The following is a 21036-nucleotide window of genomic DNA, read 5'->3' on the forward strand; positions in this document are numbered from 1 at the left end:
TGATGAACGACCGCTAATGATACAGGTTATGAACCATTTTGAAGTGCTTAAGAGATGGCAATACATGGGTCTGTTGGGTCTGGGTCTGTTGATCATCTGAACGGAGTTGGTGGTTTACGCCACAACATTAAATATATCTCTATGATTTACGTCATATTCTCAAGCTCGGTGGCGCAGGCTCCCACAGCCTTGGTGACGTTGACCAGCAGGGCCTGGTTGGTTCCCGTCAGCAGGTTGACCAGGGGCTGGATGCCTCCACACTTCCTGATGGTGGCCCTGTTAGCAGGTTTCTGGGCCCCCTCACCCAGCGCGCCGACCACGTTCACCAGCACCTCCTCAGGCTGGTCTGTCAGCAGACCCACCAGGGTCTCCAAGGCCTTGTAATCCTGGAACCTGGGGAAAGGCACAGCACCAGGGTCAATCAACCAATCACTTTATTCAACCAATCACTTCCATCTTTTTTTATAGCCTCATATGTTATATGTAACTTTGGACATACTGTAAGTGCAGGGGCTTCAAGAATAGGACACAATTCGGAATCATAATCAATATCCTGTAGATGTTTCAATGTGTGTGGAGCAAGTCAAAATGTCTTGGATTGGCCAGGTGACAGTGTGATAATATAGAGAGTGATATATATTTGGGAACGGATGCATTTTTTCCAGCACAAATCACTTGACCCAGTAACAACAGGACCGTTTTCCCACGACTGCTCAAAGGCCTCTCCACACATGTACTTTGCATGACCGAGGTTCACTGTGGCTTGGACTAGATCACTCCCTGTTTTACTGTGATTTCATTTTGTTTGCCAGCACTACCGAGTGGGTAAACGACAGTAAACATTTAAGAGGCATATAATGTGGTTGCAGAAAGCCTCAACAAACCTCTGATGTACGGTTACGTTCTATGACTGTTTTCCCTCACAGTTATGGTTGCTGGCAACACAGTCCGTAGGCTATTGTAGAAAGTGTCCAAGATCATTTGGTTTTTGGTCATGATCCACCGAAACATATTCTTGCAAGTATAACAGTAATGAACGGAGCGGCTGCCAAAGCAAACTTTTAGTGAATTTAGCGTAGAACAACGATGCTATTCATATGGCCACCATTGAAGTTGTATCTGCATGGTGCTCCAACAGCAGAATTTAGTGATGGGGGATATCATTTATACAGATATTACAAATACTATTTTGGACAATATTATATGGATACTTTGACTCCGGGTATGGATTTGATACTAGGTAGCGTTAGCTAGTGCTAGTTGGCTGTACATGCACCAGAACTCGGCATTTTCCATCCTCTAGCTTGTCCATCTTTTTTAAAATAGTGAGCCAACATGTTTATAGGACTTTTATTTCCATGACTGATCAAAACAAATGTTATCATGCTCTCGCTTGTCTCTCTCCAGCAGACAGATAGTGAGCAATATGTTTGGAACATCAAAGCGCAATAAAATCGCAGTATCGAATCACAATACATATAGAATTGTCATATAGAATTGTCTCAGCCACAAGGGCCACGGCCTGTTCACCCCGCTGCCATCTAGAAGGTGAAGACAGTAGAGGTGCATCAAAACTGGGACCGAGAGATAGATAGCTTCTATCTCCAGGTCATCAGACTGTTAAACAGTCAACACTAGCCGGCCTCCACCCAGTACTCTGCTTAGTCACTGTTACTAGCCGGCTACCACCCAGTACTCTACCCTGTACCTTAGAGACTGCTGCCCAAGAGTTATTGAACACTGGTCACTTTAATAATGTTGACATACTGTTTTACACACTTTATATGTTTATAATGTATTCTAGTCAAGGATTCATCCTATATAACTACTGCTGTACACACCTTATCTATTCATAAACTGTCCATAGTGTGTATACACACTATAATAATAATAATATATATATATATATATTAGTGTGTATTAGTGTGTATATATACAGTGGGGCAAAAAAGTATTTAGTCAGCCACCAATTGTGCAAGTTCTCCCACTTAAAAAGATGAGAGAGGCCTGTAATTTTCATCAACTATGACAGACAAAATGAGGAAAAAAATCCAGAAAATCACATTGTAGGATTTTTAATGAATTCATTTGCAAATTATGGTGGAAAATAACACCAGAAACAAAATTGTAGACCTGCACCAGGCTGGGAAGACTGAATCTGCAATTTAGGTAAGCAGCTTGGTTTGAAGAAATCAACTGTGGGAGCAATTATTAGGAAATGGAAGACATACAAGACCACTGATAATCTCCCTCGATCTGGGGCTCCACGCAAGATCTCATCCCGTGGGGTCAAAATGATCACAAGGTGAGCAAAAATCCCAGAACCACACGGGGGGACCTAGTGAATGACCTGCAGAGAGCTGGGACCAAAGTAACAAAGCCTACCATCAGTAACACACTACGCCGCCAGGGACTCAAATCCTGCAGTGCCAGACGTGTCCCCCTGCTTAAGCCAGTACATGTCCAGGCCCGACTGAAGTTTGCTAGAGAGCATTTGGATGATCCAGAAGAAGATTGGGAGAATGTCATATGATCAGATGAAACCAAAATATAACTTTTTGGAGGACAAAGAATGCTGAGCTGCATCCAAAGAACACCATACCTACTGTGAAGCATGGGGGTGGAAACATCATGCTTTGGGGCTGTTTTTCTGCAAAGGGACCAGGACGACTGATCCGTGTAAAGGAAAGAATAAATGGGGCCATGTATCATGAGATTTTGAGTGAAAACCTCCTTCCATCAGCAAGGGCATTGAAGATGAAATGTGGCTGGGTCTTTCAGCATGACAATGATCCCAAACACACCGCCCGGGGAACAAAGGAGTGGCTTCATAAGAAGCATTTCAAGGTCCTGGAGTTGCCTAGCCAGTCTCCAGATCTCAACCCCATAGAAAATCTTTGGAGGGAGTTGAAAGTCCGTGTTGCCCAGCAACAGCCCCAAAACATCACTGGTCTAGTGGAGATCTGCATGGAGGAATGGGCCAAAATACCAGCAACAGTGTGTGAAAACCTTGCGAAGACTTACAGAAAACGTTTGACCTCTGTCATTGCCAACAAAGGGTATATAACAAAGTATTGAGATACACTTTTGTTATTGACCAAATACTTATTTTCCACCATAATTTGCAAATAAATTCATTAAAAATCCTACAATGTGATTTTCTGAAAATTACAGGCCTCTCTCATCTTTTTAAGTGGGAGAACTTGCACAATTGGTGGCTGACTATTTATTATAGTGCGTATACGCAGTATGGACAGTATATGAATAGATGTGGTGTGTACAGAAGGTGTGTACAGTAGTAGTTATGTACAGTAGTAGTTGACTAGAATACATTATAAACATATACACATATAACATAATACATTATAAACATATAAAGTGTGTAAAACAGTATGTAAACATATATATATATATATATATATTCCGGATTCTAAAATTGCTCATCTTTATTTATTTATTTGTGTAAATGTTGGATTATGTGTGTATAGTCATTGGATTGCTAGACATTTCTGCATTGTTGGAGCAAGAAACATAAGCATTTCTCTGCACCTGTGTTAACATCTGTAAAACTGTGTACCAGACCAATAAATGTTGATTTGATAGAATCTAAATACATATCGTATCGGCTCTTAAGCATTGTGATAATATCGTATTGTGAGGTCCCTGGAAACTCCCAGACCTAGAATTCCCTGGTAATTGCACAAATAACTTTTGATAAATGTACTGCAAGTCATGCCTATTTTTGTTCAGCCAATCCCAGCTCGCGTAATTGGCAGAAGTAACACGAAACTGGCTGAATGAGCTCCTCGTACAAACAGTAGGCTCAATACAAGTGGAGGCATCATTAAGGCCTATCAAAAGGCACAGGGACCAAAGAGAGGCTTCTGTGTAGCAGTTCTATGACGAATTGTGTTGCTCTTTTTCTAAACACATCTGTTACAGTAACACATTCATTCACATTGGTGGTGCAAAGAATTTGAATGCTGCCTGTCTGTCATTTTATACCACAGCTGCCTGTCTGTCATTTCAAGGACTACGGGAAAGGAAGAGAGCCTCGAAGACGTTCAATGGGAATCATAAAGGGCCTGGGAGACTTTCAGAAGGATACATTCTACTGTCTAACGTTGAACAGAAAAACAAACTCACTACAAAATGAAGGAGAGTGAACTGCTGCCTGAATAGGCCTAGAGGTCGGGTGAGCATAGTTCTGTAGATAGAAACGGGAGGTAAGAAAGAAGTATCATTATGATACATAATGATGGTGTTCTGCTCATCTTAGACTCTGGAAGAGAGGTAAGAGAAGGAGGACTGGATGCATAGTCAGTAATTGTAACTGAACCATACAATCTTGACCTCAAACATTATTGCGTTGGCAAATACAGTCCGAGTCTTGGCGAGGACCACTTTCCATTGCAAAGTTATTCCCTCACTTGTTTGCTACAGGGCTTAGTTTTTACACAGCTTTTGTGTGTGTGCATAACACTTCCACATATAAGGTTCAAGGGGACACGTATCAATGCACCTATACATCTGCTTTTAAATCTGCACAAAACAACAGTCCAAAACGTTCCTAGTGCGAGACAAGAGGTTTGAGAGGCCTTTTTATTAAGGCCTTTCATACATACAGGCTATAGGCTCCATATTGCAGGTCTTAGGAAAATGTCAATCTCTCGGCATTTAGCCGATGTAGACCTTTAAAACAAACACACTTAAATTATGAAGATAATTATATTTTTTGGCCATCAATGATCTCTTATGTTGATGCATCATTAATCAGGAAAATAGCTAACACATGTGTCTTCTTCTGGACTTTAGGGGAGGTCTCCCTCTCGCTCCACATATCTCAGGCCTGCATCCCACACACCCCTACTGTACAGTACAGCCATGCCATGTTAAAGATCACTCACACGAAAGCACACTGTCTGCTATTGGCCACAAGGGCTGTTTGAGTTGTTCATTTACTACTTGGGAATAAAAAAAAAGCTCAACTCCCTCTCATTACTGTTTCTGTCAAATATATTCTAAAACGATTTTCGTCTCGAAACACCACTCGGCCCATGATTGATTCTGAAATGAACACAACGGCCCTTAACAACTCTCGACAAAAAACTCTATTACCGTTTGCAGCCGTTCCTTTTTGACAGTAATGACTTGGTCATGTGATTCCAAACCTGCGTCTTGACATTTTTACATGTTTTTCAAATAACCCTGGGAGAGTTAAAAAAAAAAAAAAAAAACAGATCCACTCGCAAATGTAAGTGTGGATTAAAACAGTCTACTTTTTATAATGCTGGTTTCCTCTCCGGCCTTCCTGGAGAACCCACGGCCAAATTTCGACCTTTATTCACACCAACCGCCCGAGCCGTCCAAAAAACTAAACACAAACACTACACAGGAAGGCAATGAAACATTGTAGTGGGTGATACGGCCCTTTTGGGTCACTCTCTCACTGACTAGATTCCTTAGTTATCTATCACATTCCCCTTAATGAGTGTGAGGGTTTGATGCTTGCCAATGAAGTGTCAACCAATTGCGGTTTTACATGTGATTATCAGTATCATTATTTATTGTTATTATGGACCATTTTTTGCATAGCAACAGTGTTATGAGTAAGTACGCTGAGACAAGCGGCCTGTAATGGGAGCAAGTGCACAGGGTGCCACATTACTCATTGCCAGTGTAGTTCACTTGTTTTATCGCCGTGCCAGGCTGCACTCTAAAGGGCTCCCAAACTCTGCCATTTTTGTGTTATTCCATATGCATCTGAACTGGACTGAACAGGAAGGCTTGTTAAGTAGCCAGAGGACTGAAAGGGCAGTCTGAAAGGTTCACTTTGTTTCTTGAACTCTCTCCTGTATGAATTCTTTAGTCTTTATAACTAAATCTGTTGTTATCCAACACTCCTCGTTCTATGCAAACAGAACAGATGCTTTTGTTTATAAAAATAACCACTGGTCTGGTTGTCCACCATGAACTTGGCAACAGAGATAGTAATCTATATCCACCTGTTTTAAAGAGAGCGTTATTGGCATGCTTCTATAATGGGATCATTGCTTAATTGACTGTGGCAACAGGCACTTGCTTCCAGTTGGGAAGACTTAACTTAGACTCTAAATGTAGGATATCATTCTGTCAGTTATGAAATATGAAGTGGAGAGAGACCGGTGTGAGTGCTACTGGGACATTTTACTATTATTTTTTAAATTCCTCTGCAATTTTCAGGCCTACAGAGTTTTTGCGTCAGATGCTAGACATTTCCACATGATCTTAATTCATCACATAAAACTCCAAAAGCCTCTTTTATCGTAAAAACGTATTTAAAAAAATAAAAAAAAAAGCCACAGCCTTATCAGTTTGTTGGCTACGTTTCTGAAAATGAGCCTTGAATTTATTAAGAGGTTACCGTGGCATAAATGAATGCATATGGCTTGCATTGTCCCCTGAGTCACTCTGACAAATAAAAGAAATACAGCAACAACAAAACAAGTCACGGGAGTACCTTTAGCAACCATTGAGCGCTGCCGGGGCACGGTTTTCAGGCATTATTTCTTTTTGAGGGAAAATGACTGATTTAAAAAATCATCCCACGCAAAATAAAGCCAGCCAAGGAAAGATTCCAGAAAGTGTGACTGTTGAGGGGAACTAAATGACAACGAAATAAACGTGGGTATGCCGTAACATGACAAATGATTTAAGAGTCTGTCAGCTTACATTTCCAACATTATGGAGGAGTCATTTTCGAGGCAGCTTTCTCTCAGTCCGCTTGCCCATGTTCATTACTGATGGGAGGAGAGCTGCTTTACACACCAAAGGGTGTCTATAAAATAAACTCTTTACTTCATCTTTTGTTAACGGCAGAAAAGCGCACATTCCTCCTGCTAACAGTCACATAAAAGATCAGCGCTAATAGAATCTGTGTAGCTGCAAAACTTAACATTTTGTCCAAATAATCACTTCGGCCAGACACAACGTAAAGGACGAGACGTGACAACTTTTGGGAGTGGAAAAAGTGAGACTCACATATGAACACATGAGAGGTCTCGTAAAAACGCCACGTGATTGCAGCATACCATCCAAACCGCTATCACTAGGATTTCCATTGGAACGTACTGTAGACCCATCTCCCCATACTTTAAAGTTAGCTCTCTAAATTCCCATCAGACTCGTGACACTAAGTTTGCAAACATATTATCTGAGTATTACGAGCACCTATGGCTGCCCACTCAATACATGCTAAGTGGACATCAGTCAAAACAAAAATGTACTTCTGTGTGGGTAATTTGTCAAAGTCAGGGCCAGGCTAATTTTATAGGCTACCAGTAATTACACCGACCTACCAATGACATAAGACATGCCCCACTCTAAAGTACCCCCCCCCCCCTCCCCCTACAGTAAATATGGGACCACGACCAGCAACACACAGTTTACCTCTGGTGCTGGTCAGGCTCCAGTCTGAGTGGGGCTGTAGTGATAATGAGGGTTAATAATAATGGGAAGGAGAGAAGGAGGGAGGGATGCCTGGATGGAGGGAGAGGGAGGGGTAACGTTACTTAGCCACGTTCTCCATGCTGATGGAGCACTTCCAGATGGCCCCAGTGGTGGCAGCCAGGAGCTGCTTGTTGTCTGCCAGGCTCAGCAGAGTCACCAGGGGCTGCAGGCCCTCGCACTGACGCACCAGGTCACGGGTACGCTTGTCTTCTGCACACTGAGACAGACAGACAAACATTGCTAGACATATTTTGGGATGCTTCTTGACCTAATGCTTGTGCATTGTCCACATTCCCAGCCTCAATTTATTCTTGTTTGTTTATGATGGACTGAAAACATTCTTAACATGAGTCATAACCCTGGTTACCTTGAAGATGGCACTGGCACAGTGCATCTGTAGCTCGTGGTTGTCACAGTTGAGGTTTTTCACCAAGTCCTCAATCATACCCTCCGTCTGGATGGCAATCCTGTAACTTCTCTGGAAATGGAATGTTCAGGGAAAACACATAGGCAGTCAATGACAGTGTTTTGGTTTGCAATGATGAATCACTAGGTGGTCCTCTTCAGGGTAGCACTCCATACCTTCATCTGCTACACATGCTGCCCACTAAACCATAGGTATACCCGACATGGACACCCTATTCCCTATATAGGGCACTTCTTTTGGCCAGAGCCTCAAAGTGAGCCCCTCACCTCGGAGGCACACTCCTGCAGGGTTCCCACGACAGGGATCAGCATGTTCTCGTGGGGAGACTTGAGCAAGCGAGCCAGAAGAGGGATGCCCCCGGCCTTGCGGATGGCCTCTTTGTTCCTGGTACTCTTACTGCAGCTCCAGAGGGCCAGGGCCCCGCAGCGAGCCACCTCCACGTCCTTCTCCTGCTCCTCTGTCAGGGCCGCCGAGTCAGGCACGCAGTCTAGTAACTCTACCTGGGAACGAAAACACACACACACAGAGAACACACACTCAACGATCCCGTGTGCATCAAATAAAATATCTATCAGACATTGCGAGAGTGAATGTGAAAACCACAGGAAATGCTGTAATGATAGCTGTGGTTTCCGTTGACGCAATGTATTAAATGAGATTAGCAAAGTTGCTGGCCATGATTAGGTGCATAATTAAATCATATTACTATGTGGGCTGACATAATAAAAAAACAGAGATTCAGAATGTGGAAAAAGAGCAGGTCTGCGTGTTGATGTTACAGTGTTGAAATCCCAGAGTGACCCTTTATGAGCGTCGGTCTGTGTGTCAGGGCTGTGTTAAAGCCATAGTTCCTGCACGGCCACTGAGACAGAGCAGGCAAAGCTATTACACATGTTATGCAGTTCAAAGGTGGTCTCAGTCTGTAGTTCAGCGTGAAATTAATCTCTCCACTGCAATGACTGCAATGAGCACATCCGATTTGGTGCTTGAGGATAAATATACAAGGCCCACAGGCTTTAATCACAGGTCGCTCTGTCAATAAACATCAACACAGATCCAAGGATGTCAAAGGACATTCTATCCGTTCCCCCCCCCCCAATGACTTTGATGTTTTGTAACATAAAACTAGGGGAAAGGTGGGTGAGGGTGGCATGTATCAGGGAACCCAGTGTATGGAAACTGGAGGTACTTAGAAGAGCCAGTGCTGTGAAGAGCTGTGTGTTGCTGGGCAGTGTTCTGTAGAGGGGAGCCATGATTTGACTATATTGGACTATATTGCCTAAGGTTCTGCTTTGCTATAGCATGTGACTCCAAATTGGCTCTGTAGAGGGTCAGTTAGAGAGTGCTGCTGGGAACATCAGCAGGGCTGTGGGTTCATTTCCCGCACGGAATACATTCCCATATATTTATGTGTCACTGTCAATGTTTTGGATCAAAGCGTCTGTCTAAATAACATTAGCATTATGTTCCCTTATGCAAGGCTATGCGCTGCTGTGTTACAGCACATTATATATCTTCCCACTAGACTCACCAGTCTCTTGATCCCTCCGTGCTGTCTGACTGTCCTTCTGGCCCGTCTGAACTTGGCCACGTTGGCGATGGTCTCTGCGGCCAGGTATTTTAGGTCCTTGTCTGGGGAGTCCAAGATCTTCACCATGGTCTGCAGGCCCCCCAGGTCAGCGATGGCCCGGCGGATCTGAGAGTTACGGCTGATCTCCTTCAGAATCTTCAGAGAGCCAATCTGAACCATGCACGAAGATGGTAAGTCCACAGAGTACATCTCGCTAAATCTCCTTAGCGGGTAAAAAAAACACTGGCTTGTATGAAGAAAAACAGCAAAGCCAATGTCAACAACATGGGCTAAACATCCATCAACAAGAGCACAAATAAAGAGGATTAGGTAAACCCCCAAAACGGGACCCCTAAAAATAGACAGCAGTTTCTAAAGAGGCTCAATATCAAGGCATGCTGTATAAAAAGCGCCCACACATCTCATTAGGTCTATTGAAGTCGAATTGCTTCCCTGTGTCTTTAAAGGACCTCCAGTCAGTACTCTGGGTATCTGAAACACTAGGCTGGCACACACAGCACAGGGGCAGCTCTGTTCCCCCCCCCCCCCCAAGGGCATCCAGGTCCGCTTGGCAGGGAGCAGGGACTGGGAGGGCTACTCACTTTGCATTTGATTTCTTCTGTATCCAGCAAGTTAATGAGGACTTCAAGGCCACCTACATCCCGGATGGCCAGTTGGCACGTCTCCTGGGCTAAATTAAAGTCCCTCATGGAGCACAGAGCAATCACAGTGGCCGTCTGGTTGCCTCCCTGAAATGAGAATGAAAACCCGGCACCAATGACTAAAACGGCAGAGAAAATAATTAAAGAGACATTGAGAAAAATGAGGACACAGCGTCTCCCCTCCTTCCCTCTACTGATATCTCTCTTTAACCATGCCTGCTGGGGTTATTTTGTGACAGTTAAACACCGATCTGATATGGAATGGCATTAACTCGGACTCAAGATGCCTGTGGCCAGAAACCATAGACAATGACCCAAGTTGAAGATAAAAGAGAAAAATTAGCATTGAAATGTTGATTGAACATAATGATGAGTAAGCATTTCAAAAGACTCTCTGTTATGACAGTTGCTATACACACATAAAATAACTCAAAGCTTGTTTCTACCCAATTAGCTACTTAGTAACTACTACTAAGCAAACAAGTGGTTTGGGAGTAAAAAAAAAAAAATCTTCTTTGATTTCACTTCAAGTGCCTCAATATATAGGAAGAGGATATTGAGCCAATTTGGGTTTATTGCCTCTTGAGTGCAACGTGTGCAAAACAATGTAAAGATCTAAAACAGGTGACTGGGGTCATTCTCTGACCTATATAATGATAGGTGATTGGGTTGACAGTGTTGGAAACATAACCAAACAATTTAGTTGAGATTGAGTGTGGCATTACACACATAAAGAAGGAAGTTGGCGGAAGGTAGATACAACAATTGCAATTCTCAGACACTTAGTCTGTATTGTGTCTTCTTCCTGCAGTGTACCTTCTGTTGATGTGAAATATACTGAATAAAATACAAACACAACATGTAAAGTGTTGATCCGATGTTTCATTAGCTGATCACTGAAATGTTCCATACACACAAAAAGCTTATTTCTCTAAAATGTTTTGCACACATTAGTTTACATCCTTGTTAGTGAGCATTTCTCCTTTGCCAAAATAATCCATCCACCTGACAGGTGTGGCATACCAATAAGCTGATTAAACAGCATGATCATTACACAGTTGCACCTTGTGCTGGGGACAATAAAAGGCCACTCTGAAATGTTTTGTCACACAACACAAAGCCACAGATGTCTCAAGTTTTGAGAGGGTGTGCAATTGCCATGGTGACTTGTAGGAATGTCCACCAGAGCTGTTGCTAGAGAATTACATTTTCATTTCTCTATTATACGTCGCATCCAACGTTGTTTTAGAGAATTGCACAACCAGCCTCACAACTGCAGACCACGTGTAACCACGCCAGCCCAGGAGCTCCACATCCGGCTTCTTCACCTGCGGGATCATCTGAGACCAGCCACCCGGACAGCTGATGAAACTGAGGAGTATTTCTGTCTGTAATAAAGCCCTTTTGTGGAGAAAAACATGTCCGGATTGGCTGGGCCTGGCTCCCAAGTGGCTGCGCCCCTGCCCAGTCATGTGAAATCCATAGATCAGGGCATAATGAATTGATTTCAATTGACTGATTTCCTTATATGAACTGTCACTCAGTAAAATCATTGAAATTGTTGCATGTCGCGTTTATATTTGTGTTCAGTATAGCTTAGACAGAACAAAACCCCTCTGATTCCAGATTGAAACAACAGTACCTCGCAGTAGGTAGAAAATACGCTGGATGTAAGCTGGATGTGTTGCATGACTTTGAAATGTGACACGGCACCCTGAAGTCAAAATCTCCTGGCAAGTGAACAATCCAGATCTTATTGTTTCATTTTCTTTCTTTCTGTTCTTCTTTTAAATGAACCACAGATAGACGTGGAGATCAGTGAGTTCTTAGGGCACTACTGCAAAGCTGCTTTATTAGTTACACACTTCACAAACATCTCCGACTCAGGACCATCCCAGACAGATTACTCTGCCCACGCAGAGGAGACTCAAATCTCTTATGTAATGAACGCACTAACGTGAGATAGAAGTGCTATTTAAAAGGGGGGGGGGGCGACTATGGATAACTACGCAGTTCATGTGGGAGTACAGTTAAATCACTGTATCTGGGTGAACCGTGATATGAAGGAGTTCCCAAAAAAGAGGTAGCCTGAAACACTGTTGTGAGCGGGATAATGGACACATGTGTTCCCCATATTATGACGTTGGCCTAAATGTGAACCTTTTGTCTATTAACAGCAGTGGATCTACTGCTTATGTAGTCTCCACCACCCCTTCTCACTCTTCAAAGGATTCAGGGGGGCTAGGATCCTACCTTGTAAAAACAAAACGCTATGTTTAGAACTGATACCAGAGAGAAAATATCATATGCTTCCAGTTTTGTTAGCTTTGGTCTAGAAGTATTGTAGACATTCTTTAAAACATTGACAACATCTGACAATCTGTTAAGATGGATGTCTCTGACTCTCATCCAGCTAGCATGATAGGGGCAGATGTGCAGGCAGAGGGGGCAGATAGCCTACAACTCAACAACTGTCTGTCAAATGGCACACTATTCCCTATGTAGTACACTACCCTATGGGCCCTGGTCAAAAGTAGTGCACTATAAAGAGAATAGGGTACTATTTGGAAAGCAACCTCTGTCTGCATCTAAAGACTACAGCTTATGAAAGACACATGAATAAACTGTAAACATAACCAATGACTAGGGTTTACATAACATGATGAGGACATTTTTCGACAGTATTTATGTGACTTTGGGGCATTTGTGATTCGCCACAGAAAATAAACAATACTTCATAGATTTACACTTGTCACAATAGGGGGGGATAACAGGGAAGACTGCAGAGGTTAGGCTGCTATGTGTTTTGTTTATAGTAGTTTAAACCCAGGTGAACACGTCTGCTCCAAAACTGGGGAGGGACTCACTGCTCAATACATTTCACTACCAGCGGGATTTGGCAATAAGGATAGAGATGACTAAATGTCCTCGTAAATTATATCCAGAGGAAAAATATCTTTAAATATTTCACATTACAAAGTAGGGAAAGAATGAAGGGAATTCAGTATTCATAAATACAGTATATACTCTCGTGATCTGGTGAATGCAGTCGATTACCAATATTAACGTAGCCAAAAAAAGAAACGTCCTCTCACTGTCAACTGCGTTTATTTTCAGCAAACTTAACATGTGTAAATATTTGTATGAACATAACAAGATTCCACAACTGAGACGTAAACTGAACAAGTTCCACAGACATGTGACTAACAATAATGGAATAATGTGTCCCTGAACAAAGGAGGGGGGGGGGGGGGGTCAAAATCAAAAGTAACAGTCAGTATCTGGTGTGGCCACCAGCTGCATTAAGTACTGCAGTGCATCTCATCCTCATGGATTGCAGCAGATTTGCCAGTTCTTGCTGTGAGATGTTACCCTACTCTTCCACCAAGGCACCTGCAAGTTCCTGGACATTTCTGGGGGGGAATGGCCCTAGCCCTCATCCTCTGATCCAACAGGTCCCAGACGTGCTCTATTGGGTTGAGATCCGGGCTCTTCACTGGCCATAGCAGAACACTGACATTCCTGTCTTGCAGGAAATCACGCACAAAATTAGCAGTATGGCTGGTGGCATTGTCATGCTGGAGGGTCATGTCAGGATGAGCCTGCAGGAAGAGTACCACATGAGGGAGGAGGATGTCTTCCTTGTAACGCACAGCGTTGAGATTGCCTGCAATGACAACAAGCTCAGTCCGATGATGCTGTGACACACCGCCCCAGACCATGAGGAACCCTCCACCTCCAAATCGATCACGCTCCTATCATGACACAAGGTGAGACCCAGATGCAGACACATGAGGCAGATGGTTGAAGTCTTACAATGTTTATTAATCCAAAAGGAGTAGGCAAGAGAATGGTCGTGGTCAAGGCAAAAGGTCAAAACCAGAACAGAGTGGCAGACAGGCTCGTGGTCAAGGCAGGCAGAATGGTCAGGCAGGCGAGTACAGAGTCCAGAACAGGCAAGGGTCAAAACTGGGAGGACTAGAAAAAGGAGAATGCAAAAAAGCAGGAGAACGGGAAAAACACTGGTTGACTTGAAAAAACAAACAAGACGAACTGGCACAGAGAGACAGGAAACACAGGGAAAATACACCGGGGAAAATCAGGGGACACCTGGAGGGGGTGGAGACAATCACAAGGACAGGTGAAACAGATCAGGGCGTGACAGCACTTTTTGCCAGTCCTGTCTGGTCCAGCGACGGTGGGTTTGTGCACATAGGCAACGTTGTTGCCAGTGATGTCTGGTGAGGACCTGCCTTACAACAGGCCTACAAGCCCTCAGTCCAGCCTCTTTCAGCCTATTGCTGACAGTCTGAGCACTGATGGAGGAGGGATTGTGCGTTCCTGGTGTAACTCGGGCAGTTGTTGTTGCCATCCTGTACATGTCCCACAGGTGTGATGTTCGGATGTACCGATCCTGTGCAGGTGTTGTTACACGTGGTCTGCCACTGTGAGGACGATCAGCTGTCCGCCGTGTCTCCCTGTAGCGCTGTCTTCAGAGTCTCACAGTATGGACAATTGCAATTTATTTCCCTGGCTGCAGATGAGCAGGGACCCTGGGCATCTTTCTTTTGGTGTTTTTCAGAGTCAGTAGAAAGGCCTCTTTGGTGTCCTAGGTTTTCAGAACTGTGACCTTAATTGCCGACCATGTGTAAACTGTTAGTGTATTAACGACCGTTCCACAGGTGCATGTTCATTAATTGTTTACGGTTCATTGAACCAGCATGGGAAACAGTGTTTAAACACTTTACAATGAAGATCTGTGAAGTTATTTGGATTTTTACGAATTACCTTTGAAAGACAGGGTCCTGAAAAAGGGACATTTATTTTTTTAGCTGAGTTTATAAAACAAGCATTTCTTATGGTCCGTTAATTCAGACACATACATTAAAAACTGAGCAAGTGCAACAGGTACTAAGTAAGCCCTGGGAAGTAGACATCGCATAAAGGGAATTTACGTGTTAAGGTCGCTCTGGAATTCACACCAGACACGCAGCGCTGGATGATCATCATTAATCAACAACTCAATGGTCCTTCCTCAGGTAAATTATAGAGACCATTGTATAAAAGATGTATATACTAATCAAATACCATTATGGAACTCAAACTGTTTTACAACCAATTCAAAAACTATCAGGGATACAATTTAATTAAAGGTGTTAACCTGATATCACCTATTAAAATAAAAAGTCTGCTTTTGTCTCCCCCATTGTTTAGACCTCCTCACTACCAGAAATGTCTGAAACCTTCACTGCTTGATACAACTAATTGCAAACAGCAAGGTAATAACCTGTGTGTGTGTGTGTGTGTGTGTGTGTGTGTGTGTGTGTGTGTGTGTTTGTGCCACAGAGCTGGATCTATGACATGTGGGGTGGAGCCACTATCTGTGTTCCTACTGCCTGTGATCCTACTGCCTGTGTTCCTACTGTCTGTGTTCCTACTGCCTGTGTTCCTACTGTCTGTGTTCCTACTGCCTGTGATCCTACTGCCTGTGATCCTACCGCCTGTGATCCTACCGCCTGTGATCCTACCGCCTGTGATCCTACCGCCTGTGATCCTACTGCCTGTGATCCTACTGCCTGTGTTCCTACTGCCTGTGTTCCTACTGCCTGTGATCCTACTATCTGTGTTCCTACTGCCTGATTTCCTACTGTCTGTGTTCCTACTGTCTGTGATCCTACTGCCTGTGTTCCTACTGTCTGTGCTCCTCGACCTCAGTCGGTGCAAGAAAGAATCAACCAGCTTGGCTGAGGCCACATCCCGGAGGATTCATGTGGTTTATACTATTCTGTCGTTTCTGAAGCAGACTAGCCATGTAGGGTACAGATGAATCAAATGTAGCCATCTACTGCCAAGTCCATTATGGGTAAGGAATAGGGAAAGAATGATTGGTGGTTCTCTCTTACTTAACATTGGACATAGGATCATGTATAAAATAAAATGTTGAGCATATGACTGGCCCTGCTGTCTTGTAGCGGCTAGTGAAATAATACAGTTTTGTCAGGCATCCAAACGTTTGTGGTATTTTCTGTCACTAAAAAGTTGTTTCATTTAAAAAGTATGGAAATAGGTACAGACATTCATAGTGAAAATGACTTTGTCTGGTGCAAAAGTAGCCCACTTAATTTCTATGAGTTTCCAAAATAATGGTTCAAACTGATGTGTGTTGTATTTCTATTTTCCCTTTTAGTCCGAGGCTTATTATCAACCATCATTTTTCCCTGGTAGTTAATTAAGAAACTATTTCTGAAAATGTCTTTATAACATGTTAACAGAGCTGAATACTCTGTTCAAAGTTCCGAAACACCTAATTCATTGGAAATAATGCTTCACTTGTAGAAATTAAGTTAATGTGAGTGTAGAGACTGACCCTTGCTCTTTCGAGTGGCAGGAGAACTTATGGGGTCTGTAGTTCTGCTACTGACCAGCAGAGGGTGGACAACCTCAACCAGGGTTAAACAAAGTGTCATCATCGTGGATGGACGTGGGGAGCACTCTAGACGCTTAAGTAAATCATGACACCTACTTACATCACCGTCCTCTTTGCAATATCTTACATTTTACTTGGAAATGAATATACATAATAATTCTATTGTTTATTATAAAATGATTGCATCAGTTACTTTTCCTCAGGACATAAAACAAAATATACTGTAATCTCATTGTTATAAGACAATATAAACTAAAGGACCTGATCTAATGCTAATATATGAAAATATATATTAGGGACAAATAAGGGATCCTCTAATGTGTTATTATGTGTCAGTAAAATGAAGAAGCCACCTATGCAACAAAAATGATCACATTCTAGCCGTCATTGTAAACACTTACACAATAGACAACCTTTGAGTGTGGTTTGCTAAGTAATAAACATGTTAATACATTTGGCACCTAAATATTTTTTGTTAATCATCACTTAAGCCACTTATCGCCAATGCTTTATCAAAAAAAAAATAGGGTAATTGGTAGCAGCTATGGCGACAGCATATTATATGAAACTGTTAAGTTGCCATGTATCTAATTCTAGAAAATGAGGCAGTTTGGCTTCAGCTTGTGGTTACCTACAGTGCAAATTGATGGCAATTACGTGGTATGGAAACTTTACTGTATGTTCTTCAATCTGAGAGACCGCTACCATATAGGGAAATGTATTTATATTATTACCTTTTTTCTACTTTGTACACCTTTGTACGGTCTCGGGAGAGGCGAAGGTTGAAAGCCATGCGTCCTCTGAAACACGACCCCGCCAAGTCGCACTGCTTCTTGACACACTGCTTGCTTAACCCTGAAGCCAGCCACACCAATGTGTCAGGGGAAACACCGTACAGCTGGCGACCATAGTCGGCATGCATGCGCCCCGAAAGGACATCCCGGCCGGCCAAACCCTCCCCTAACCCCGACGCCGCTGGGCCAATTGTGCGCAGCCTCACGGGTCGCCCGGTCGCAGCCGGCTGGAATACAGGGTCTGTAGTGATGCATCTAACACTGTTGTAGACTTCTGTAACAGTTAGCTTACCTGTGCAATATTGACATAAGCTCAGAAACACTTTTCACAAAATGGTCCTGTTCTATCAATTTCTGTGCTGATCAGTGGGTAGTTGATTACCTCTGTCAAATGAATATGTTTAAAGTTTAAAGTGATTAAAGATTAAAGTGTGTATTTGTATTTATTTTTGCAATCAAGATGGTGACGCTACAACAATTAACATTTACAATAGGCCTATTTATAAAAATACATACAGCCTAATGATATACAGTATTATTTTAATAGCAGGACCCTGTGCATTCCATTATTCCACTGAAGAGTATGAATTAGGCAGTTTGAGAAGGTTTGAATCGTAAGCAACCTGCACACAAAATGTTTGAAGTAATAGATCAACATAGCTACTGTAGTAGGTCAAAGCTGTGTGCTGGACAACCTTGGTAGAGCATGAGTTCAGTAGACATTGTGGTGTCAATGACCTTTCTTTTTCAGCTTCAGACCAATGCCTACTCTTCACTTAATTTCCAAGGTTTTCATATCGGAAGGTGATTCGAAAGGTGACACAACATAATTATACAACATAACACAGCAATATAGTCAAGTAAAAATACACCATAATGTAAAATGGCAACAGAAATAATGTAGTTATTAGTATTTATTTAATATTCACAGCAAAATAATCAACATGTAGCCTACCCGTTAACAATTTACTGTACATGCATTATTGACTGTCACTTTAGGTGGCTCGGAGAGCAATGCATGAAGTGGCACAAATTGCTCTGTGTTCTGCGCCAGCAGAGGGCCTGTGCTACTTCTCTCCCTGACATCCTAGTTATACATCTTGGTGGAGACGACTTGGGACGCACCAAAGGGACGGCACTGGTGCGTCTGATGTGCGGATTTAGAGGTGGTCATCCGAATGTTTCCCGGGACAGCGGGGGTCTTCTCTGATATGGCACAGCGGAGGAGCTGGATGTTCCAGTGGGACCAGAAGATAACCAAATGCATAGAGTGGGCCCAGCACGATAAACATTTCAGGGAACACAATCCACCACCCAGCCATGAAGCGGTGTGTTCCTGGGATGTACCATAAGGGTTGGAGTGCATCTGACGGATGAGGGCAACAACGTATTCCTTGAGAGTTGGTCTCTCCAGTATCCACCGTTCTCTCCTCCGTAGTAGCAAGATGGAGTAGGGTGCAATTCAGGGTGGTCCTACATGTGGGCATTCCTTCATCTGCAGGAACCTCTCTTTATACTTCTTGTGGTCCATTTTTTAGAAAAGCTAGGACTCCGGTACACAGGCGAGAGCGCTCCAGGACAGTAGGTGGCAGTAACGTGCCATAACGTCGGATGCCAACAGCCGATAAACCCCACAGAGGGACAACGGTAGACAGTGTCCATCCCCAAAAGTCGGGCACTATTTTTCTGCAGTTCTTCTAGTTAGCTAGCAAGCTAGGACTCAGCAGGCGGGCTAGGTAGCTAGCTAGCTAACAATAGCTAGGACACCGGTAGACATGGTATTTCACGCTCCCCTCCTGTTGTGCACTGTTTCAGAAGGTCTGTTAACGATGGCAAGGGCAGGTGTTCTGCAGGTGGGAGTGAAGGACACTGTGTGCTAGCTAGTTACCCAGCTAGTTAACTAGCTAGATAGGAGGACTCACACAGCAGGCGGGAGGCAACACCAGGTAGCTACGCAGGAACCAATGGGATGCTCGAATGGAACAGGCCGCAGTCGTAAGCACCACAGCCCCTGTCCATTGCCATTCAACGATGCTCTTTTAAGAGCAACCTAATCATTGAAAATAAGCACACACCATACGTGTGTGGGGCGGTGTGTGTCGGGACTGGGAGGGGGGTGTCAACACTATACATGAAAGAGAATGCTAAAAATGTCTCCTCAAAGAGGGGCGAACCCAGGGCCTTCAGATCTCATGGCGGTGATGGTAACGCTTACGCGACAAACCCTGTCATTAATGCATTATCTTGACACTATTTAAAAGGACAGTTTGGTGAGGACAGGAAGCTTTTGTTGTTGTTCATTCACTCGGGACTGATTGAACATTTATTTATCTTACTTGGTTAAAGTTTTTTTTGTCTAAAACAGCCTCCCTCTTTTTCCTCCAAACATAACGATGGTCATTAAGGCCAAACAGTTCTATTTTTGTTTTATCAGACCAGAGGACATTTCTTTGTCCCCATGTGCAGTTGCAAACCGTAGTCATGGTGTTTATACTTGCGTATTATTGTTTGTACAGATGAACGTGGTACCTTCAGGCATTTGGAAATTGCTCCCAAGGATGTAACAGACTTGTGGAGATCTACATTTTTTTTTCTGAGGTCTTGGATGATTTCTTTTGATTTTCCCATGATGTCAAGCAAAGAGGCACTGAGTTTGAAGGTAGGCCTTGAAATACATCCACAGGTACACCTCCAATTGACTCGAATGATGTCAATTAGCCTATCAGAAGCCATGACATCCTTTTCTGGAATTTTCCAAGCTTTTTAAAGGCACAGTCAACTTAGTGTATTAAACTTCTGACCCACTGGAATTGTGATACAGTGAATTGCACAAAGTAAATGTCCTAAACGACTTGCCAGAACTATAGTTTGTTAACAAGAAATGTGTGGAGGGGTTGAAAAACGAGTTTTAACGACTCCAACCTAAGTGTATGTAAACTTCCAACTTCAACTGTACTCTACTCCACACACTCAAGTCTCATCTAAAGTGTTTAAGTCATTGCGGCAAGCAACATGTTAACATCATTATAACACAACTTATTATATGGCATACTGTATGTGTATTCATCGGCACACAAATATAGATATTAGTATACATATTAGCACGTTCCATACGACATTCTAAACGCATGCCTTGTCGGCACACATATTAGCACTCTGGCTAAATATCCTTAGATAAATAACCATTAAAACGCCACACAGATCATTCATGTGTTGCTTTATGAAAGTCTCAATCTTCCTGAAGTACAAATGTCTGTCTATACCGCTGAAAAGACGAAGAAAAAAACTGTTCTTACTCCTAAAATAAAACAGATATTTAACTTGGCTCTGGATTACATTTAGCTTCTGATGGTAATGATATTATAAAATGACTACTGGACAAACCCCATAAATAACTCCAGTGTGTGGTTCCTAGACAGATATAATACTGCCTGGGAAGTACAGGTTTACAAATGCATATTGTTGAAGGCACAAAGTATCACTACGAATTCACTTCAATCCCACTGAAAAGTATAACGTATACAAACAAAATGAAATTTGAAAGTTCTCTCATTTTCTTTCTATATCATTTACATTTTAAATCCTTTTTTGGAAAAGAGAGTAACTGCTGCTTTCCTAAGAGGGAATTTTCATTAATTATCTGATGTTTTGTTAAGCTAAAAATATCT

The 21036-nt window shown here is 42.8% G+C and overlaps 1 protein-coding gene across 1 annotated transcript in view; it reads right to left on the minus strand.

Annotated features, from left to right (window-relative positions):
- The window catches only part of odad2 (outer dynein arm docking complex subunit 2), a 68569-nt gene that overhangs the window by 26110 nt on the left and 21423 nt on the right, over positions 1-21036 (minus strand). Inside the window, exons 11-16 of the mRNA XM_021620611.3 lie at positions 10088-10234; positions 9447-9656; positions 8182-8415; positions 7856-7966; positions 7551-7705; positions 151-393 (exon numbers count right to left, since the gene is read on the minus strand). Of these exons, the coding sequence (XP_021476286.3) occupies positions 151-393; positions 7551-7705; positions 7856-7966; positions 8182-8415; positions 9447-9656; positions 10088-10234 (1100 nt within the window). The remainder of the gene's footprint in view (positions 1-150; positions 394-7550; positions 7706-7855; positions 7967-8181; positions 8416-9446; positions 9657-10087; positions 10235-21036) is intronic.

This window comes from Oncorhynchus mykiss, chromosome 11 (assembly GCF_057628025.1).
Source record: "Oncorhynchus mykiss isolate SJ-2025 chromosome 11, ASM5762802v1, whole genome shotgun sequence".
NCBI classification, from domain to species: domain Eukaryota; kingdom Metazoa; phylum Chordata; class Actinopteri; order Salmoniformes; family Salmonidae; genus Oncorhynchus; species Oncorhynchus mykiss.